At 62.0% G+C, this 18,093-nt stretch overlaps 1 protein-coding gene across 4 annotated transcripts; it reads left to right on the forward strand.

The window, feature by feature from the left end:
* The first annotated feature begins 3,084 nt into the window (after positions 1–3,084).
* On the forward strand, positions 3,085–12,765 carry CFAP410 (cilia and flagella associated protein 410). 4 transcript variants are annotated; one of them, XM_037830667.1, is made up of 7 exons: positions 3,085–3,271; positions 4,401–4,419; positions 5,617–5,663; positions 9,023–9,252; positions 10,308–10,479; positions 11,208–11,301; positions 12,221–12,765. In XM_037830667.1, the coding sequence occupies exons 1-7, from the start codon at positions 3,195–3,197 to the stop codon at positions 12,350–12,352; spliced, it is 771 nt and encodes a 256-aa protein (XP_037686595.1). In that variant the 5' UTR covers positions 3,085–3,194; the 3' UTR covers positions 12,353–12,765. The 4 variants fall into 4 exon arrangements, with proteins under 4 accessions (XP_037686595.1, XP_037686602.1, XP_037686613.1 ...); XM_037830674.1 differs by having other exon boundaries at positions 11,211–11,301; XM_037830685.1 differs by having other exon boundaries at positions 3,208–3,271; positions 4,369–4,419.
* Positions 12,766–18,093: the final 5,328 nt, after the last annotated feature.

Consider the following 18,093-nt stretch of genomic DNA (forward strand, 5'->3'; position numbering starts at 1 on the left):
AAACCCCAGCAGGGTAAACTCCAGGCGATCTCAGTGTGAGAGTCACCACTGGCCTGATCCTTTGTCCTCCAGGCCTGATGGAGCGGCAGCCTCACCCTTTCCAGGTGCTTGTGCAGCAGCCATGCTCTGCCCCAAAACTGGGGTGTAAGCCCTACCCTCTCTGAGCTTTGGGGTGGCAGCCAAACTCTCCCTGAACAGTGGGGCAGGAGCCCACTCCTCCACGTTCTAGGGAAGATGGCCCGCCCCCAGCAAGCACCGGGGCAGACCCGCCCCCTCCACACACGTGAGGGCCCCTCTCTCCTGCTGGAGGGGATCTCTGGTTCAGACCTCAGCTTCCACGGTTCAGCCCTGGAAGTCACTGTGCCTCCCACTCACCCCTCCTCCGTCCTATTCAGGCTTTGCTTCTGTTCATGCAAATTTCACAAAACCTTTGTTGGCTTTGCGTGCAGTTCCAGGAGGTCCAAGCCATCAAGAATAGACCTTCCCACAAATCCTTCCTGCAAAACTGCATTTCCAATCCCGACTTCCGCTGAGGTGGCCGACTGGACCGTGTTCAGCCACAGCCTCTTAGTGAAGTGTCATTGGGTTAAACCCTCAGGTGGAGCCCTGTCCTCTGGGACTCACAGCCCAGAAGCTCTGGGAGGCCCCGGATGGAGCTGCTTCTGGTTCTGGTCTCAGAGCGCACTGTCTGCACAGGCTCAGGCTTCTCAGGATCACCAGTCGCTGGCTTCTCTGCGCTTGGGAGCTCGGCTCTCAGTTTATTCCTCTCCTCTCCACTTCACTCAAGGAGAAGCCAGGCTGCACCTTCCACAGCCAGCTTGGACACTCCATCAGCTAAACATGCAAGTTTATCCCTTAGGAGTTCCTCCTTCCATCCAACAACAGAACTCGATTTCATCAAACTCTCTGCTACTTTATAAAAAGGCTCACGTTTCCCATAGCACATTCCTTGTTTCCTTCTAAGGCCTCATCAAAAGTAACTTTAATGTCTATAATTTTAGGCTTTTTCGATCAAGCATCTTAAAATTCCTTCAGCCTCTGCCCATTACCTGAATTCACACCTACGCAAATATCTCCAGGGACAGTTGCTCTGCAGGGGGCCTCACCCCACTGGGAACTGCCAAGGGGCAAGGGCCGGACCCCACTCAGCACAGCTGGCAAAAACCAGAGGAGCGGGGCCCCTCCCACAGCCTACCTGGCCTGGCCCTTAACCTTGGCCTCACTAGCCTGGGTAGACAGGGCAGGTAGGGCCAGGCCAGGAGAAACAGGAAAGCAACTCCGGAGCCCTCTTCCATCAGCTTCCAGCCCACCAGCATCTCTCCGCCACCGTCCCGTGCATCCTCAGCATCCCTCCCCCCAGAGGTAAGGTGCAGCTGCCCACACGTGGGGGGGCCTGACTCCTTAAGATATCATCACCCACGCGGCTGTCCCTGTGGGAGCTTCTGCATCGTCTCCCGGCTGCCGGCTCTGGCCTGCTGTTGGGAGCTCCTGGCAGCCTCTGCTTTGTACCCATCCCCTGGGACCACCCTGGCTTGGGTTGAATGGTGGTCCCCCAAAAGACATACTCAAGTCCTACCCCCAGTGCCACTGGATGTGTGCTTACTGGAAATAGGGCCTTTGCAGATGTGACTAGTTAAGATGAGGTCCTGCTGGGGTGGGTGGGCTTTAATGTAATGACTGGGGTCTTTCTAAGAAGAGGAGACACAGACACAGAGGGGAGCAGGCCAGAAGACGAGGCCAAGCTGGGAGGGACGTGGCCCCAAGCCAAGGAACACCTGGGGCCTCTGGAAGCTGGAATAGGCCGGAAGGACCCTCCCCGAGAGCCTGAGCCTGCAGGAAGCTTCCCACCGCTCCGGTTTCTGTGTTTCTCATCAGCCAGAGGTTGGATGGCTTTCTCCCCACTTGGCCATGAACTCGGAATGTGTTGCCCTGAGACACTCCATCTGCGCAAGTCTTACACTGCACCCAACCACCCATCACCCTTCACCACCCTGAGCGCAGCAGCCTTCCTCACTTCCCCGCTTCCGGGACGTGCCATTCCTGGATGCTTCTGTCCAGGTGCAGGCTGGCTTTCGGTGCCTGTAGATGCCAACATGAGAGTTACACTCCCTGCCTCGTAACTGGGCCATGACGGGTCCCCCAGGGGCTGCTGCTGAAGCCGGTGTGCACCTGCGCACTCTGACGCTCGGCCACCGCTGCGAGCTCGCTTCCTTCTCCAAAAGCAACGCAAGAGTCCCGTGTTCCACGGGGAGGCCTATGCCCCACAGCTGGGGGCCTCCTCACTCACATATCCACAACAGGGTTTGCGGCAAGAATCTGACTGATAAACCCTCACAGCACTACCCCACCCAGCCACAAACATAGCATGGGGACAAAACCACAGAAAATGGCAGCTGTTGTCAAAATACGAAGGGAACGTTTTCCTTGTTTGCAATTACCTATGCTGTCCTCATATTAAAAACAGCAGAGTTAGTGGGGCTGGGAGAGTAACCTCAGCAAAATCCCGGGTCTCCCCACTGAACCCGCGACCCCTTGTCCCCACACAGTCCCCCGCTGAGGTTCTGGGCCCTGGGCTCGGAATGTCGCTGATACCCTGGGGAGCAGCCGGGGACCTCCAGCAGGTGCGAGGTCCCCAGCCCCGTCGTCAGGTACCTGCTCGCCCAGGTAATAGTATGAGCCACACCTGTGACTCCTAAGAGGCCGAGCCACTGGCCTCGGTCCCGTAAAGGCCGGGAGGGGATCCACGTGGCCCAGGGCCGCCCCGGGTTTCCCAGCTCAGTAGTCTGAGTCGGAGCAGCAGGGAGACGCACCAGCGTGCGGGGAGCGGGCTCGCGGGCCAGAGCGCAGGAGGCTCCCCGACCCCGCGCACAACCGAAGGGTCCAGGCTGGCAAGTCCCGCCACCCGCGCCCACCCGCGCATGCGCGGGACGGGACGCGCGGCCCGGGGGCGGGGCGGGGCCGAGCGCGCTGCCCGGAAGCCCCGCGTCCCCGCCGCGCCCGCGACGCCCCGCCCCCCGGCCGGGCCACCAATGGGCTCGCAGGGCCCCGCCCCTGGCGACGCTGCCCCCGCCCCTTGGAGACGCGCCGCCGCAGAGCCGGAACCCCGCGAGGCCGAGCGCGCAGGGTCTCGGGCCGGGTCCACCCCGACCGGCCGGGCCGGGGCTGGGGCCTGGGGTCCCGGCGCCGCGTTCGCCATGAAGCTGACGCGGAAGATGGTCCTGGCGCGGGCCAAGGCCTCGGAGCTGGACAGCGTGCGGAAGCTCAACTGCTGGTGAGCCCCGGGCCCGGGGTCCGCGCCCCCCATCTTGCTCCCATTCCCCCAGGCCCCGGCGGGACGGGCCCGAGCGAGGCGTCGCCGACGGACCCAGGGCGGCTCCTGCTGCCTGAAGCACCCGCAGGGATCCTCAGGCCGGCCCGGGCCTCAGATGGTGGCTCCCTGGGCGGGGGCGTCTCATTGCCCTGGTTGCCGACAGCCACTGGGAGCCGGGCGAATGGATAAGGTGGGAGAGCAAGCTGATGGATGCCGCTTCGGGGGGCAGAGAAAGAGAACCGAGGCTCTGAAGGAGCGACTCACTAAGCATCCGTGCAACCGAGTCCTGGGGGAGCTGGGCTGCCCCCCGAGGTGGCAGGAGGGGATACGGGGGGAGCGGCCGGGTCACCTGGGGCAGGAAGGAGTAGCCTGGAGCTGAGGCCTGAGGACTGGGCGTGTTCAGGGGGGACCCCGAGCTGGGTGAAGGGGCCCCGGGAGCTGACAGCCAGCTGGGGTGGGGAGGGGGCACCGAGCTCAGCCAAGCACAGACCCTGCCTGCACTGGTTTCAGCAGATTGACTGTGACTAAAATGAACTCAGACTTGTTCATTACAAAGCCTTTTCTTTGCCCAGGAACTGGGGCCAAAATGTCCCCCCTGTCATTTGCTTCCAATAATGCCTTTCTTTGTTTTGCATGGAGTGGCTGTACTTTCTCTAAAGCAGGGAGAAACAACGACCCTATTCTAGGCCTCCTGAAGTTTGTTCATAAGTTGCATGTTTAGCCTTTGAACTTGGTCTCCTGTAAAGACTCCCTGCTTTACATCCTTGAGGGAAAGGAGCCTTCTGCCCTGGGACCCTGAAAATGAGCCATTCTTAGTGTCCTAAAAATGGAGCAACCCCTGTGGCTCCTTAGTTTCAAAAGTGCACACACATACACAGACTCCAAGCATCAAACGTTTATCATTTTCTTGATTTTTTTTTTTTTTTTTTTTTGCAGTTAGCTGGGCACTCTTTCTTTACTGGGTCATATAAAATCATAGAATCTGATCATTTGTAGATATTGGCCTCTAATTTATGGAGGTTTGTTTTTAATTTTTCCTTTCCATTGAACTTGAACAGAATGAAAGCCTGTGACTCTCTTCTTTCCCCAGGGGCAGCCGCCTCACAGATGTAAGTGTCATGCTGCTCTCCTGAACCTCTTCCCCAAGCAAACAAACCTGATGAACCTGCAGTCTTTCCTCGCGGCCCCATGTCCGTGTACTGCGTTCATGTAGCAGTTTTGTAAAGCAAAAATCTCAGTGTCGTGTAAAGTCCTGGTTTACCCTGAAGGTCCCTTACACGTGGGAAGATAAGCGAGATGTTTTGATACCACCTGCTGGTCCTTACAGGAGGGGCTGTGGACAGAGGATGGAACAGATTCCCAGCACAGGCCTTGTGATCTTGCCCTCAGTCTCCTAAAAGAACCCCAGAAGGGCTTGTTTTCTTTGTGAAGGAGAACAATCTTTATAGGTTCCTGGGCTTCCATGCCCCTCACTTCAGTTCCCCTTGGTCAGATAATTTAGTGCACCCCATTCCTCCCCACCCCATGAAAGGAAGAGATTGGGCCCGAGCTTCCTTAGGTGTGCATGGCTGTGAACGGGCTGATTTATTTATTTCTCAGTCCTAGAACAAATGCCCCCCGCTTACACAAGGATTGGGTGCTGGTCATTTATTTCTTTATCTACTCATACTTTGTAACTTGAACTGTGCATTTCTTTAAAAAACAAATTGGAAATGCTGACGAGCCTCTGGGCTGGTCCAGAAAAGCCTGTTCCACCCCATGCTAAGAGGCAGTGCTGCCAGGTGAGCAGCGAGCACGTGGTGGAAAATAAACCCCTTGCACATTGGGGTGCTTGGGCTCAAGCCGGGCACCTGGGCTCATACCTGGGAGGGGCGTAGCATTGGAGCTTGTGCCTCCCAGTGGTGCTACCTGCTGCAGAGGCTGTGGGGCAGCCCTGGATCCCAGCTCTTCTCCACCCAGGTCCAGCCCCAGCGCTGTCGGCAGGAGGCACCTGGCCTGGCCTGCACCTCAGGGACAGTGAGGAGAAAGGTTCTCGCCTGGCACAGGGGAAGGGGAGGTCCCCTCGCCTGATGTCCTCTAAGGACATCTAAGGGCTGCACTGTCCCCACAGCCGGGCGCGGTTGGTGGTGGTGGGTTTTCTAACGGGGTGAGAGCACTGCTTCTCCGGGTTGAGGGACCATCCAGGCTAAACGTGTGGAAGTGTATTTCATAAGCGTCCCGGGTGGCATGGCTATCCCCGTGGGCCTCGAGGTGGAGCTGATGGATGCTCTGACTCTGACACCACTCTCATTCTCTTTCCTTCCTAGATTTCCATCTGCCGGGAGATGCCCAGCCTGGAAGTGATGACCCTCAGGTATGGCCGGCCACCGTGGTCACTGGCTACAGGGCTGGGGGAGGCCTCGGGAAGCCCCAGCAGGCCCTGAGATGGCTTCATCCCTCAGGCCACCTTCAATGACTTGGGAGCCCCCAGCCCAGTCTAAGCCTGGCTCCTGCCCCCACTCCCTGCCCTCCTTTCTGGGGGAGACGCTGGGCCTCCTCAAGGGCTCTGCTTCCCATGGAACCATCCTGCCGGGTCCCCTGCTCCTCCTCCTTGACCTCATCTCTCTGTGCTGGGCCGCAGTTGGTGTGTGGCGCCTCTAAACAGCAGTGGTGGCCCCCCTGACCATCTCCCGTGACCCCCTGGCCATCTCCCACAGTCCCTCTGACCATCTCCCACACCCTACCCTGGCCATCTCCTGTGTCCCCCCAAATCACCTCCCATGGCCCCCCAAGACCATCGCCCATGAACGTCCCCTCCCCTCGACCATCTCCCATGACCCCCCATCATCATCTCCCATGGTCCCCCCCCAGCCGTCTCCTGTGGTGCCCCTGCCCCGGGCCATCTCATCTGTGCCCCGCCCCGTCTGGCCTCAGGCACCCCAGTGTCCCAGCCTTTCTGCCCCCCCGGTCCTGTGTCTGCCCCATTTCTTCCCACCAGGTGGAGCGGGGGGGCACCCTGCCAGCTTCTTTAGTCAGGAGATCTGTCAGAGGCGTTCGCATTTTAGCAGACTGAGAAAACCTGGAATGAAGCAAACTTCAGCATTGAAATTTCAGCTTCTGGGAGTATTTGGGGGTCAGTGGAAGGAAGACCTTCCTACGGCCTTAAATTCCCCCTTTGGAGCTGGGGGGGGAGGGAGCTAACACTTGTGGACCGCAGGCTGCTTGCCAGGCCCTGGTGGGGTGCTGTACACAGGGCCCCACAGTTAAACCTGCACAGGCTTTGAATCCTGCAGGCAGGTGGGACTCCTCAGTGTTTAGCAGCTCAGAATGGTTCTAGAACTTGCCCATGGTCCCCTTGCCAACCCCTGTGACCTGTCTCCCTGGGCATGGCTGCCCCTCCTGTCCTGTAGATGTGTCTTCAGACTCTTCCCAGCCTCCGTTTCTGTCCCACCGCAGCCCCTTCCACAGGCAGGTGTGGGGATGCGTTTGGGTGCCTCATTTAAAGCTCACATCCACCTGCTGCCACCACAGGAAGCAGAGGCAGGTCTGCTACGTGGCAGCCCCAGGCCCGGCCCAGGGCCTGCCAGTCAGTGCATTCTTGCTGAATGAATGAATGAGTGAATGAATGGGCTCAGTCAGGCTCCTGGTCTGAATCCCATCTCTTCCACCTATCCACTTCCTAGCCTTGGGCAGCACAGAACGGCTCTGTGCCTTGGTTTCCTTATCTGGAAGCTGGAGGTGACACCAGTGCTCGCCACATGGGGCCCTGAGGAGCGTGGAGTCCCACGTGCTGAGCGGGGAGCCCCGGGCCTGGCCTGGAGTGTGTGTTCCGGACTTTATGTCGTGCTTGTCAGTGGGGCTGGAGTTGGGACCAGGGCCTCGGAGAGCTTCGCCTGACAGATACCTGCAGCTTTGGGTTCTGCCCCAGATCGTGTGCAGCTTGGCATCAGGGCCGGGCTCTGAGTGCTTTGGGACAAGTTGCTGGACCTCTCTGAGGGGCTTCAGGTCCCTCGCGCGCGGTGGGAACGGTCGTCATCGTGGTGCGACATAAGGACAGAGCGCTGGGGGGTCCTTGGCTGAGCTCATCTATCAGTGCCCCTTGCCAGCATTGTGTTGGAACACGAGTGGGAAAAGCCCGTCTCCGTTTGCCGGATGCTTCGGTGCCTACCATGCAGTGGGTGGGCTCCACACAGGGATTTTTTGGCTCCCGGTTTTGAAGTCAGGAGAAGTGCAAAACTGAGGCGTGGGTGAGGCCACGCTCTCTCCCAGGAGACGGTGGCGTTCTGGGGCTGGCTGCCAGCGCTCCTGGGTCCTGGGCTTTTCTGTGACCTGGCAACGTACATGGCAGTGTCTTCTCCTCCTCCGGTTTCCATTGACTTCCAGCTTCTTCCATAGCTTCCTTTCTCTGTGGCCTTCCCTAGAAGGCCTCCAGTACTAGGGTGGAGACCCACCCGGATTCAGCCGGCCTCACCTTGCTGAGGTCACCTCAGGAAATGGTCCCACTTAAAGGGTTCACACCCACAGGGATGGATTAGGATTAAAAACTAGGTTTTCTGGGGTTCGTAATTCACCTGCCACAGTAACCCTCTGGGAGAGAATGTTCCAGTCAGGTCCATCCCATCAGGGCATCCTGCAGTTGCCTGGTTCTTACCTTCCCACTCTGTGGGGCCAGCAGTATCCCTCCAAAGCTGGGGAGGAGGGAGGCACCCCACAGCTGTGTGATCCTCTTGCTGGGGCACAGCAAGTACAGCTCCCGTGGAAAGCGGCTGTCACGGAGGGGGTCTCTTGTGGCACGTGGCTCTCGTGGCTCTCACGGAGGGTAGCTTTCGTGGCACGTGGCTCCTGTGGCATGTGACTCGTGGAGGGTGGCTCTCATGGAGGGTGGTTCTCGTGGCACGTGGCTCCTGTGGCATGTGACTCGTGGAGGGTGGCTCTCATGGCACGTGGCTCTCGAGGAGGGTGGCTTTCGTGCATGGCTCTCATGGAGAGTAACTCTTGCCATGTGCAGCTCTTGTGGAGTGTGTGTGGCTCCCGTGGCTTGTCCTCTCACGGAGTGCGCTCCCCGTCTGGGCTGCCTGGTCTGGCCAGCAGATGGGCGCTCAGGGCCTTTGAGCTGGGTCCGTCGGGCTGTGGTGGCGGGCTTGCATCTCTCGTATTAGTTTAAACCTCTGGAGCCTCTGCCAACACACTTTCTTGTGGTTTTTCTGTCTCTTTGGTTTGCTCACCGTTTCTGTGGAACTCAATGTCAATGCACATTCTTTCTGAAGCGTGGAGTTTCTGAGGTCCACAGCTGGGTTTCTGCACGGCACAGACCTCATGTGTTGTTGCTGTGGGTTGTCCGGCCTGTTTGGGGGCAAGGTGGTTTGTACCTTAGGAGGCCCAAATTGCCTCACCTGCTAAGGGGGTGCGGCACCCCCCCTCCCTCTGACACCCCCAGACTGCCTAGGACCACAGAGTGTGAGGCCAGAGCAGCCATTCGCTGACGTGATCTGCTCCGTCTGCACTGGCCACGGACACAGACTTCCCGTTCCCTGGAGCTTTCCCTGGTGCCGAGGGTCTCCACGGAGCGCGTCCATCACATCCATTCTTGACTCACTTCTATGGAGAAGCAGATGGACCCCGACCCCATTAGCACCTTCTCCCAATGCCTGTGACGGGCGGGGGGGGGGGGTTGGCTTGGCGGGCGCGAGGGCAGCGGGGCCTGTCTGCACTGACGTGGTTCTGTCCGTGCAGCGTCAACAGCGTGTCGAGCCTGGAGGCGGTGAGCCAGTGCCAGCAGCTGAGCGAGCTCTACCTGCGCAGGAACTGCATCCCCAGCCTGGCCGAGCTCTTCCACCTGAAGGACCTGCCGCGCCTCAGGGTGCTGTGGCTGGCCGAGAACCCCTGCTGCGGGGCCAACCCCCACCTGTACCGCATGACCGTGCTGCGCAACCTGCCCGGCCTGCAGAAGCTGGACAACCAGGGTGGGCCCGGCGGGGGCTGGGGGGTCTGGGGGACCCGGGGACAGCACCCCATGTGGGGCGCGCCACCTGTGGGATTCACTGCCAGAGCCAGAACCCGAGCTGGGAGCACATCCCTGCCCTCAACCCTCTCCCCTTTCCTGCAGGTTCCTGGGTGTGCCGGGGCCTGTACCTGCCAGCTCAGCTCCACAGGGAGGTGCTCCTGTCCCCCCCAGCAGTGAGATGCTCCTGTCCCCCCCAGCAGTGAGGGTGCTCCTGTCCCCCCAGCAGTGAGGTGCTCCTGTCTCCAGCAGTGAGGGTGCTCCTGCCCCCCCCAGCAATGAGGTGCTCCTGTCCCCAGCAGTGAGGGTGCTCCTGTCCCCCCCAGCAGTGAGGTGCTCCTGTCCCCCCCAGCAGTGAGGGTGCTCCTGTCCCCCCAGCAGTGAGGTGCTCCTGTCTCCAGCAGTGAGGGTGCTCCTGCCCCCCCCAGCAATGAGGTGCTCCTGTCCCCAGCAGTGAGGGTGCTCCTGCCCCCCCCCAGCAGTGAGGTGCTCCTGTCCCCCCCAGCAGTGAGGTGCTCCTGTCCCCAGCAGTGAGGTGCTCCTGTCCCCAGCAGTGAGGTGCTCCTGCCTGCTCCCCGGCTTTGCCGGCTCCTGACACTCCTCCCCTCACCCCCCCGGTGCTGCCCCGTGCCTGCACCCTCCTCTTGGGGGGGGCACTCCCCTCAGTGTTCCGTCTCCTCCATCGCCGGGTGTGTGCCATGCGCTCCCCTTCCCGGGGCCCAGCTGCCCCCAGCTTGTTTGCGGAGCCCCGGGGTCTCGTGCTCGTTCATCTGCTGGTGTTCTTGGTACAAGTGACAGCCCTTGTCGCTGGTGTGCGTGACAGTTGTCCGCAGTCGAGCAGCTTTCACGTAGATCCCCTTCGGGGAGCTGTCGTCCTGCTGAGAGAGGGACAGCGCACACTGCAGCCGGCCCCTTCTCCGACCTGCCTGTCCCGGTTGCAGCGCGTGTGCTCGCAGCGCAGGGCTGGCCGCGGTGGGCACGCGCCCTTCACACCTTCCCTCTCTGCTTCGTCCCAAGCTGTGACCGAGGAGGAGCTGTCCCGAGCCCTGATGGAAGGGGACGAGATCACGGCCGCCCCCTCCCCAGCGGGCCCCCAGAACGGCAGCCCCGGCCCCTCCCATGCCCTGGGCTCCGAGGACGGCCCCGGGGAGACGGGCCGGGTGGCGCTGTGCTACAGCGAGGGGACCAGGTGCGGCGGGCGGGGGGCTGCGGGGCCACGGCGGGGGACAGGGGCTTCCCTGGGCGCCACGGCCTCAGGCCCGTCCTCGGGCGGCTCTTCTCTCTCGGCCTTTCTCTGCCCTAAGTGACTGTCACCCCAGCGCCAGCTTCCGTGGCATCTCCCGGGTGTTTTCAGACTTGGAAATCAGGTTTAGCCTCGAGGAGGGGAGAGAGCAGGCAGGGCCCGTGTGCAGACCTGGTCCCCCAGTCAGCGGGGGGATGAAGAGCAGCGAGGGGCCAGCACCCAGGGTGGGGGGACACAAGCTGCACACCTGCTTTGCCTGACCTCGGGCCCCCCACCAGCAGTGTCCCAGGCCTCCAGGGCGCTGAGCTTTCGGCCGGCCCAGTTTTGCCGGGGAGGTTGTGGAGACGTCTGCCTGGGGTGGGAGTCTGGGTGGGGGCCTCCTGGGGTGATGCATCTGGGGGGCCTCGGGCAGGTGGCAGGTGAGAAACGGATCAGGGGGTTGGAGAGATGTGGGGCTGCCTACCCCCCACGCCCCCCAGAAGTAGCACACCCTGGAAGTTGGACCAAATCTGGTCTCCTGGGTTGGTTTTCTCATCTCTTCTTGGTTTAAACTACGAAATTAGCGTATTTTTGCTGCTTAAAACAAACGAGCGATACAGGCAGAGGGGGGAGACGTGGGAAAGCCCAGGCCCTCGCCGTGCCCCCGGCCGTCAGCACCCCTCTTGCTCTCCCAGCAGTGCACAGGAGCAGGGGGGCCCGAAGCCGCCCTCGCAGTTCCCGTTTCCTGCCTTCCCCCAGAGAGAGGCCGCGAGCAGCTGGAGGAGCAGGGTGAGTGGGCAGGGGCAGCCTTCCTCCTTGGGTGCGGGAGTGGGGGGTGGGGGGGCGCCTGGAGACCCCCAGAGAGCCGCACCCAGCCAGGCTGGGGAGGGGAGGGAGCCGGCCCTGGTGTCCACCTGCCTGGCCTCTGGGCCTGAGCTAACACGGCGTGGAGAGGCAGACCTGAGAGGCCAGGAGCCTCCTCTTGCAGCCTGAAGCACCCCCCCAGCACCCCAACTCCACAGCTGAGACCCCAGGGGTGTGGATCAGAGATCTGGAACGATAGAGAAAGGAGGGACGTGTGAACATGGCCCCCGCGAGCTGTGAGGGTCTGAGCCAGGATGGGGCCTTCTGGGTGGGTGACGAGGCCTCTGAGCACCCCCAGAGCCCCTAGAGGATGCAGGTGGCCCCGGGGAGGGTGGGGGTGAGCCTGGAGGGAACAGAGCGTGGGAGCGGCCGTCAGATGGGGCTTCTCTGAGCAGAGCCCTCCCGCACGGCCCCACTCCGGTCCCCTTACACGGAGAGCCGTGCAGAGCACACGTGCAGGGCCCTCGCCTTCTCAGCAGAAAGGGTTGCGTCCCCCGTGGAGCACAGAAGGCTGTGTGGGGACAGTGTGGGGACAAGCTGTCCACCTGTCTAGGCTCACGCATGGCGTACCTGAGCACGCGTGTGCTGGGGCAGGCGTCAGATGGGCAGCCTGGGGGCAGACCAGCGTGTGACCGGGAAGGGGGCGCAGGCTCTGGGCCTCGGCTTCCCTGCCTGTAAAATGTGGTCGGTGGGGCCTTCCAGGGCCGTGAGGATGGGCGAGCTGAGGGTTCCGCCCAGTGGGTAGAAAGCCCCATAAGGGTTTCTTTGGGTCCCCGGCCTTCTTGCGTGTGTGAGGTGAGGGTGCACCCCTGGCGGGCTGGCCAGCTCTGCTCTGTGCCCCCAGAACAACGTCCTGACGGCCATCCTGCTGCTGCTGAGGGAGCTGGACGCAGAGGGGCTGCAGGCCGTGCAGCAGACTGTGGGCAGCCGGCTCCAGGCCCTGCTCCGGCAGGAGCCACAGGAGGACACCCAGTGACCGCAGCGGGGGCCGGGGTGCTGCTGTGCCCCCCCTACTGGCCTCCCCACTGACCCCCATACTGCCCCCCATGCTGGCCCCAGCAGCCAACCTCTGTTGTCGCCCCCGTCTCTGTCCTGAAGCCCCAAGCATATCCCTAGCATCTCCCCCAGCATCTCCCCAGCCCCTGGGAGGTAGAGGGCCCCGGTCACTGCCACCACCCATACCTCAGCCCTCGGCTGGAGTTGGCCACGGATGGGGTCCCCACGCCTGGACCCCCAGACCCTGCCCTGTGCTCACGGCCGTGGAGGAGTCCATGGTGGGGGGGTTGGGGAACTCAGGCCTCTGGCTGAAGCCGCTATTTCTGAGGCTCATCTTAGAATGGGGGGCTTTGAGGGTGATTCTCCTCAATAAAGTATTTTTCCAAAACCTGATCCATAAGCAGATGTTTTCTGAACAATGGACCCCACTGGGCTGGGGCTGTTTTCGCAGGTAAAAGCCCTTCTCTCGGCGTCATGAGAAACGCATGCAGATGATTTCACCCATTTTCAGGCCTCTGGATTAGTCAGTCGCAGGGTACATTTTTGTTGACCAAGGGAAACTTCCAGAAGGGTGACATTCCTAGAAATGAGCTGCCCTTGAATTCTCATTAACGGTCACCTCTGCAGCCTCCTTTCTGTTGCTGAAGGATTTTTATTTTAATGCCAGGCTTCCCCTCCCCACCCTGTTTCTCTCCCCCGCCCCTTCCTTCTTCTCTCTCTCAACTGGCTGGTTTTGCTGCCCTGCCTGTGAGGCCTTAGCCGGGGCCCACCCACTGCTCCCGATTGGGGCTCCAGGTGCACCACAGGTGAAACAGCTGTTGGGGAAGAATGGCCTTCTGGAAAGTTCTCTGTGTAGAGTCAGCCTAGGATCTGGGCAGGGAAGCCCAGCCCCAGGAGCCCTCCTAGCACCCCTCAGATCTGAGGACGCATCCATGAGGAGGGTGTAAGCTCCAAGCCACTGCGGAGAAAAGCCAGCTTGTGCTGGTGTTTAAATTATTGGGACTGGAGAGAGCCTGGCCCTTCCCTGCCCCATCCCTCCTGCCAGGGCTGGATGGAGACTGGGTTACGCTGGCTGCTGCCCACAGGGCAGGGAGAGGTGACTGCAGCGGGGCGGGTGCAGGGCCCACAGCCCCTCGCTGCCTCCCCATGCCTGGGAGCATCAGCTTGTGAGCTGCAGCTGCACCCGGGGCCACTTCGGGCAACGCTCGTCGCTGCCGGGCGCTCCACTGGGAGCCCCAACAAGAAGGTGGGTGTATGTCCCTGCAGGGTCTTCTGTGGGCTCCTCTGGCCATGGAGTGTGATCTGTGGTCGGGGTGGGGGAGGCGAGGGGTGGTCTCATGTAATTGGTGGGACTAGGGGCCTGCACAGGCCTGTTGGAGCCACTGGGCATGGCCCCCACGGTGCCTGGGGGGCTGGGCACTGTCCGTGTGTCCCACAAGCTTGCACACGTCAGTCGGCGGCTGTGGACCTGGACCCCCCTCTGCCGGTCCCTCACCCTCCGCCACACGCAACCAGCTCGCCCCTTCCTGGCATTTGTGCCTGGCGCCCTCGAAGCCCCCAGGCTGGGTCTGAGGACAGATGAGACTGCACCACTACACCCCCATCCCCAGTCTGGACCCCCAGGAACCCCAGGACGAGGCTTCCAGCCCCCAATCCACATTCCCCTGTGGTAGCTGAATAGTGGGGAAGTGCCCAGTGCGGTCCTTTAGCAGGAAGACGCCGTGTGTGGGCTTCAGGAGCTGGAAACGCTCACTGTCGTCAGTTCACTCGAGCGGCTCCGAGTCCCCCCGGGCCTGGGAGCCCTCGCTGGCGCGGTTCTCTGCCACCTAATCTCCAAAGCCTCCGCTCTGTTCCTGTCTGGTCAAGGAGATCTTTTCCTGGCCCCGCTTGTGGGATCAGATGTCCCCCCACGCAGGTGACACCCCTACAGCCTGTTCCAGCACCTTCCCCCCTTGAAGGACGAGACCGAAGGCCTGAGTGGTCACCAGAGAGGAGGGCCTGCCGGATAACCGGGTACGCCCACAAAAGTGAACGGGCGACCCTTACTCCATTTTAACGAATGCTGCGACTTTTACTAGTTTTTCTGCTCTCTTCTGGACCCCGGCCACTCTGTCTGCTGGGCTGTAAAAGCTGAAGTCACCTTTCTCACCTCAAACTGGTCTTGGAAAGATTTTTCTTTCCTCCAGTTCCTTGCTGAAGCATCCTCAACAAACACACCTTCTCACCACAGCAGAGGCTCGTGTCTCTGTCTGATGCGGGGCCAGGCCTGACCGTATGGGACTGTGTTGTTATGGCAGGAACACACACACGACCCAAGGGATCAGGTGTGAGCGCTGCGGGGTGCGGTGCGTCCTGTCACCCCTCTTTCCGGACAACCAGCCTGGGGCCCGGGGGTCTTTGCAGGCGGAGCCCTCACCCCGGCCCCCTGCTGCCAGGACCCCAGGCCCACCCTGGGGTAGTGGACCCTGGGCCCGCCAGCCCTGGACATGTCCACCCACCGCGTGGGCTCGGCTTAAACTCGCTCGGGGCACTGTTGCTCTGCTGCCATCTAAGTCGCCCCTTTTCAGTTGGCTTCCAGGTGGTGGCCCTTCTGCAGTGACATTTGCCGTTAGGAAAGAGGTTCCACGCACCCACTTGAGGGACCCCGTGCCCCCAGCCCCCCTGGAGGTGCGGCCGCCCGGACTCCCGGCTAGGCAGGCAGTCCTCCCCGCCCCCGTCCCATTTCCTTTTACTGCTGTTCGGGCTTAGTGGTTGCTTTATCCCGGGGTTAACAGGCCGCTTTGTTCTTCTCCTGACCTTCACCCACCCTCGGCCTTGTCTCCCCGCGCCCGCCCCGGCTCTGTGCGGTGCCTCTCGCCTCCGTTTCCAGCGGCCCTTCCATTGCGTCCCCGCAGGACCCGCCCGGTGCGGCCTGCGCCCTCCCTCCCCGCCCCCGTCCGCGTCACGCCGGGGTGTCCTGACCCCGCTCCTGCCCGCACGCAGGCACAGCGTCCCGTCTCCTGCGCCACACGCGTGGGGGGCCATGTTCTGGGACTCGGGCGTGTCTGGGAATGCCTCTGCACCCGCCCCGGGTGGGTGAGGTGTGGGGGTCAGAACCCCAGTGAGGCGCTTTCCCTGGCGTGTGGACTGCTCCTGAAAAGCCGACGGCCTTCTCACCCCCGCCCCGGGTGTCGGCCGTGTTCTCCGCTCTCCTGCCTGGACGCCTGTGGAAACTTCCGGCCTGTCACTGCCACCTCGTGCCTGGGCACCGTGCTGGGGCCCTCTGGGCCTCCCCACCCTCGAGCAAGGCCTTGGGGCAGAGCCGAGAGCCCTCTGCCCTCCCTCCCGGCCGGCTCCCTGGGGCTCCACTTGCCAGGAGATTTCTCCCACCGTCGGCCAACCCTCTGGTTTTTATTTTGAATTTTAGCCATCTCTACCCGTTTCCTCGATTTCCAAGCCCCCTTGGCTTGCTCTCGGTGTGCGGATCCGCATCTTCCCGTAGCTCTCTGATAAGAAGTAGGGTACTTTGCTTGTTCAGTTTTTCTTGTTCTCAAATTACCTGCTGCCTCAGGGTTCTCTGCTCCTGTCTCGGCCTCAGTCTCCTGCTGGGTTTCTTCGAGGGGCCCTGCAGGCTCTCTGTCCGGGGTCTCCCTGTTCCCAGTGGGGCACCAAGGCCAGGGGCGCTGGTCAGTGGGTCCCCTCGGACAGCCGGCGGGGGTGGGGGCTGATGTGCAGCGTTTGCAGATCTCCTGCTGCAATCCCCCCCACCCAGGCCGATTTCAAGGCCCACCCAGGGGTCCCTGCAGGTGGCCTGCGGCCGGGCTGGTGGCTGCTGGAGGCCTTCAACCAGCAGCCTCTTGGTTCTTTGCTTGTTTCCCCAGAGGTTTCTGGAATCTCCCACCTGGGGACTGGGGGGGAGGAGGGACCCTCCCCACTTGAGGGTCACAGGACAGCGGAACAGTGGCCCCCGGCTTGCCCACTCCACTTTGGGTGCCTCCCACCGGGAGCCCCTTAGGGTCAGCATCTGTGGGGGCAGCACCCCTTCTCCCGCCTGGCGGGTGGGGGCCTGGGGTCCACTCGAGCCTCCCCCAGCCTCCCTCCATGTCCCCCACCCCCTAAGGGTGCTGCAGGGTGACTCCCACACCCCTCTTCCCACAGGACTGAGGGAGGCGGGCCAGGGCCTCTTGGGGCTCCCCCTGGCTCGAGTCCTGAATGCACGTCAGTGCCACCTCTGCCATCTGTGCACGAGTCAGTGAAGGGGATTTCCCAGGAATGTTCCACAGCCGAGCGCCTGCCGCAGACGAGCTGGTGGGAACGGCCGCCGGCCCAGGGCTTTCCGTCCGGGGCATGCTTCCCCAAGCTCCAGTATCCCCAAGACGTTTCACTAGCTTCCTTCTCTGGAAAGCTTGCTGAAATAGCCAAATGTTCCAGGGCCCAAAATTACATTCCCCAGATCACAAGACAGAATACTAATGTGACAGGAAGGGCACCGGGCTCCAAGCCCCAGGCTGGCTGCCTCGGGAGGGCCACGGTGGGGTCACAGCCGGGCAGCAACTAAACCCTGCGAGCAGCTCTGCCAGCGGCGGGGTTCATCCTCCTCTGCCCAAGGGACGGGGGCTTTCTGGGACTCACCCGCCGGAGCCCCCTGGGCCTTGGGAGGTCATGGCCATGGGCCAATTCTGGAGTAGGGGGGCCCTCCATCGCTCTTTCCTGGCTGGGTGGCCGCAGCCAAGGGGGCTCAGCTCACAGCTTCCCAATTCCCAGCTGTGGGGTGGGGGAGACCAGTGGAGAAGCTGTGAGGTAGAGGGAGCCCTAAGAGGGGGGCCTCATGGAGCTCATGTGGCCATGGGGAGGTCCCACCACCTCTGAACCCCTGGGAAAGCCCAGGGCCTTCAGCTCCTCCTGCTTTCAGCAAGGGTCGGCAACAAAACTCTCAATTTCTTCTGGAAAGAGGCCTGGGAGAGGCACCCCGAGAGGCCCCTAATGGCCGTCCATGGCCACCACAGGGCCCCAGGACTAGGTGTGTGCTCCCCTCTCACCCAGCAGCTGGGTTTGCTGCCTCACCAAGCGCTGGAGGCCCTGGGGGTCCCTGCTATAGGACACCCAGGAGCCCCAGCATATTGTGGGAGTGGGCGCCACAGCCAAGAGTCCCGGACGGACTCTGTGGCTGCACAGTCTGCCCCGGGCAGTGCCCCCCTTACGCCTGCATGTGGTGAGGGCTGCCACACTGCAGGGAACATGACGGCTTGGGGCTGGATGGAGGGGGGCCACGGGGCTGGAGGGGCGCATGGGTGGGGGGCTTCAGGAGGCGGGGTTGCTGCTCCTGCCTTCTTTGCCACGTCTGCTGACAGCACCTGCCCCCGGCCCTCCCCAGGGCTCTGCTCTTGGGGTGCAGGGGCAGCCCCGAGATGGAGGGCAGCCAGATGGAGCTCTCCTGTCCCCAGGGCCCTCAGGCTGGTGCCCACCCAGCCCTGCTCCCCGAGGCCGGATCCTGACCTGCGAACCTGCTGGTTTCTCGGGGGGTGACACCAGGGTCTGCCGTCCGTGGGAGGCAGCACGTGAGATTCTTGCCCCCCCACACACACCTTCCTCCCAGGTGTGGACGGACCTCATTCCCACTCGCTGCCTGACACAACAAAGGTGAGAGGCTCTCGCAGGCTGACAAATGTCTCTAAACAGCTGCCCTCAAGAGAATCAGGAGGAAGGGCACCCTGGGAGGGCCTGACCTGATCAGGCGACTTG

The sequence above is a fragment of the Choloepus didactylus genome, chromosome 1 (genome assembly GCF_015220235.1).
Source record: "Choloepus didactylus isolate mChoDid1 chromosome 1, mChoDid1.pri, whole genome shotgun sequence".
NCBI lineage: Eukaryota > Metazoa > Chordata > Mammalia > Pilosa > Megalonychidae > Choloepus > Choloepus didactylus.

Bases quoted from the DNA above. Each gene is read 5' to 3' on its own strand.
- CFAP410 (XM_037830667.1), top strand. From the start codon at position 3,195: ATGAAGCTGACGCGGAAGATGGTCCTGGCGCGGGCCAAGGCCTCGGAG. The intron at 5,664-9,022 runs GTATGGCCGGCC...CTGTCCGTGCAG, and splicing joins CTGGAAGTGATGACCCTCAG to CGTCAACAGCGTGTCGAGCC. The intron at 9,253-10,307 runs GTGGGCCCGGCG...CTTCGTCCCAAG, and splicing joins GCAGAAGCTGGACAACCAGG to CTGTGACCGAGGAGGAGCTG.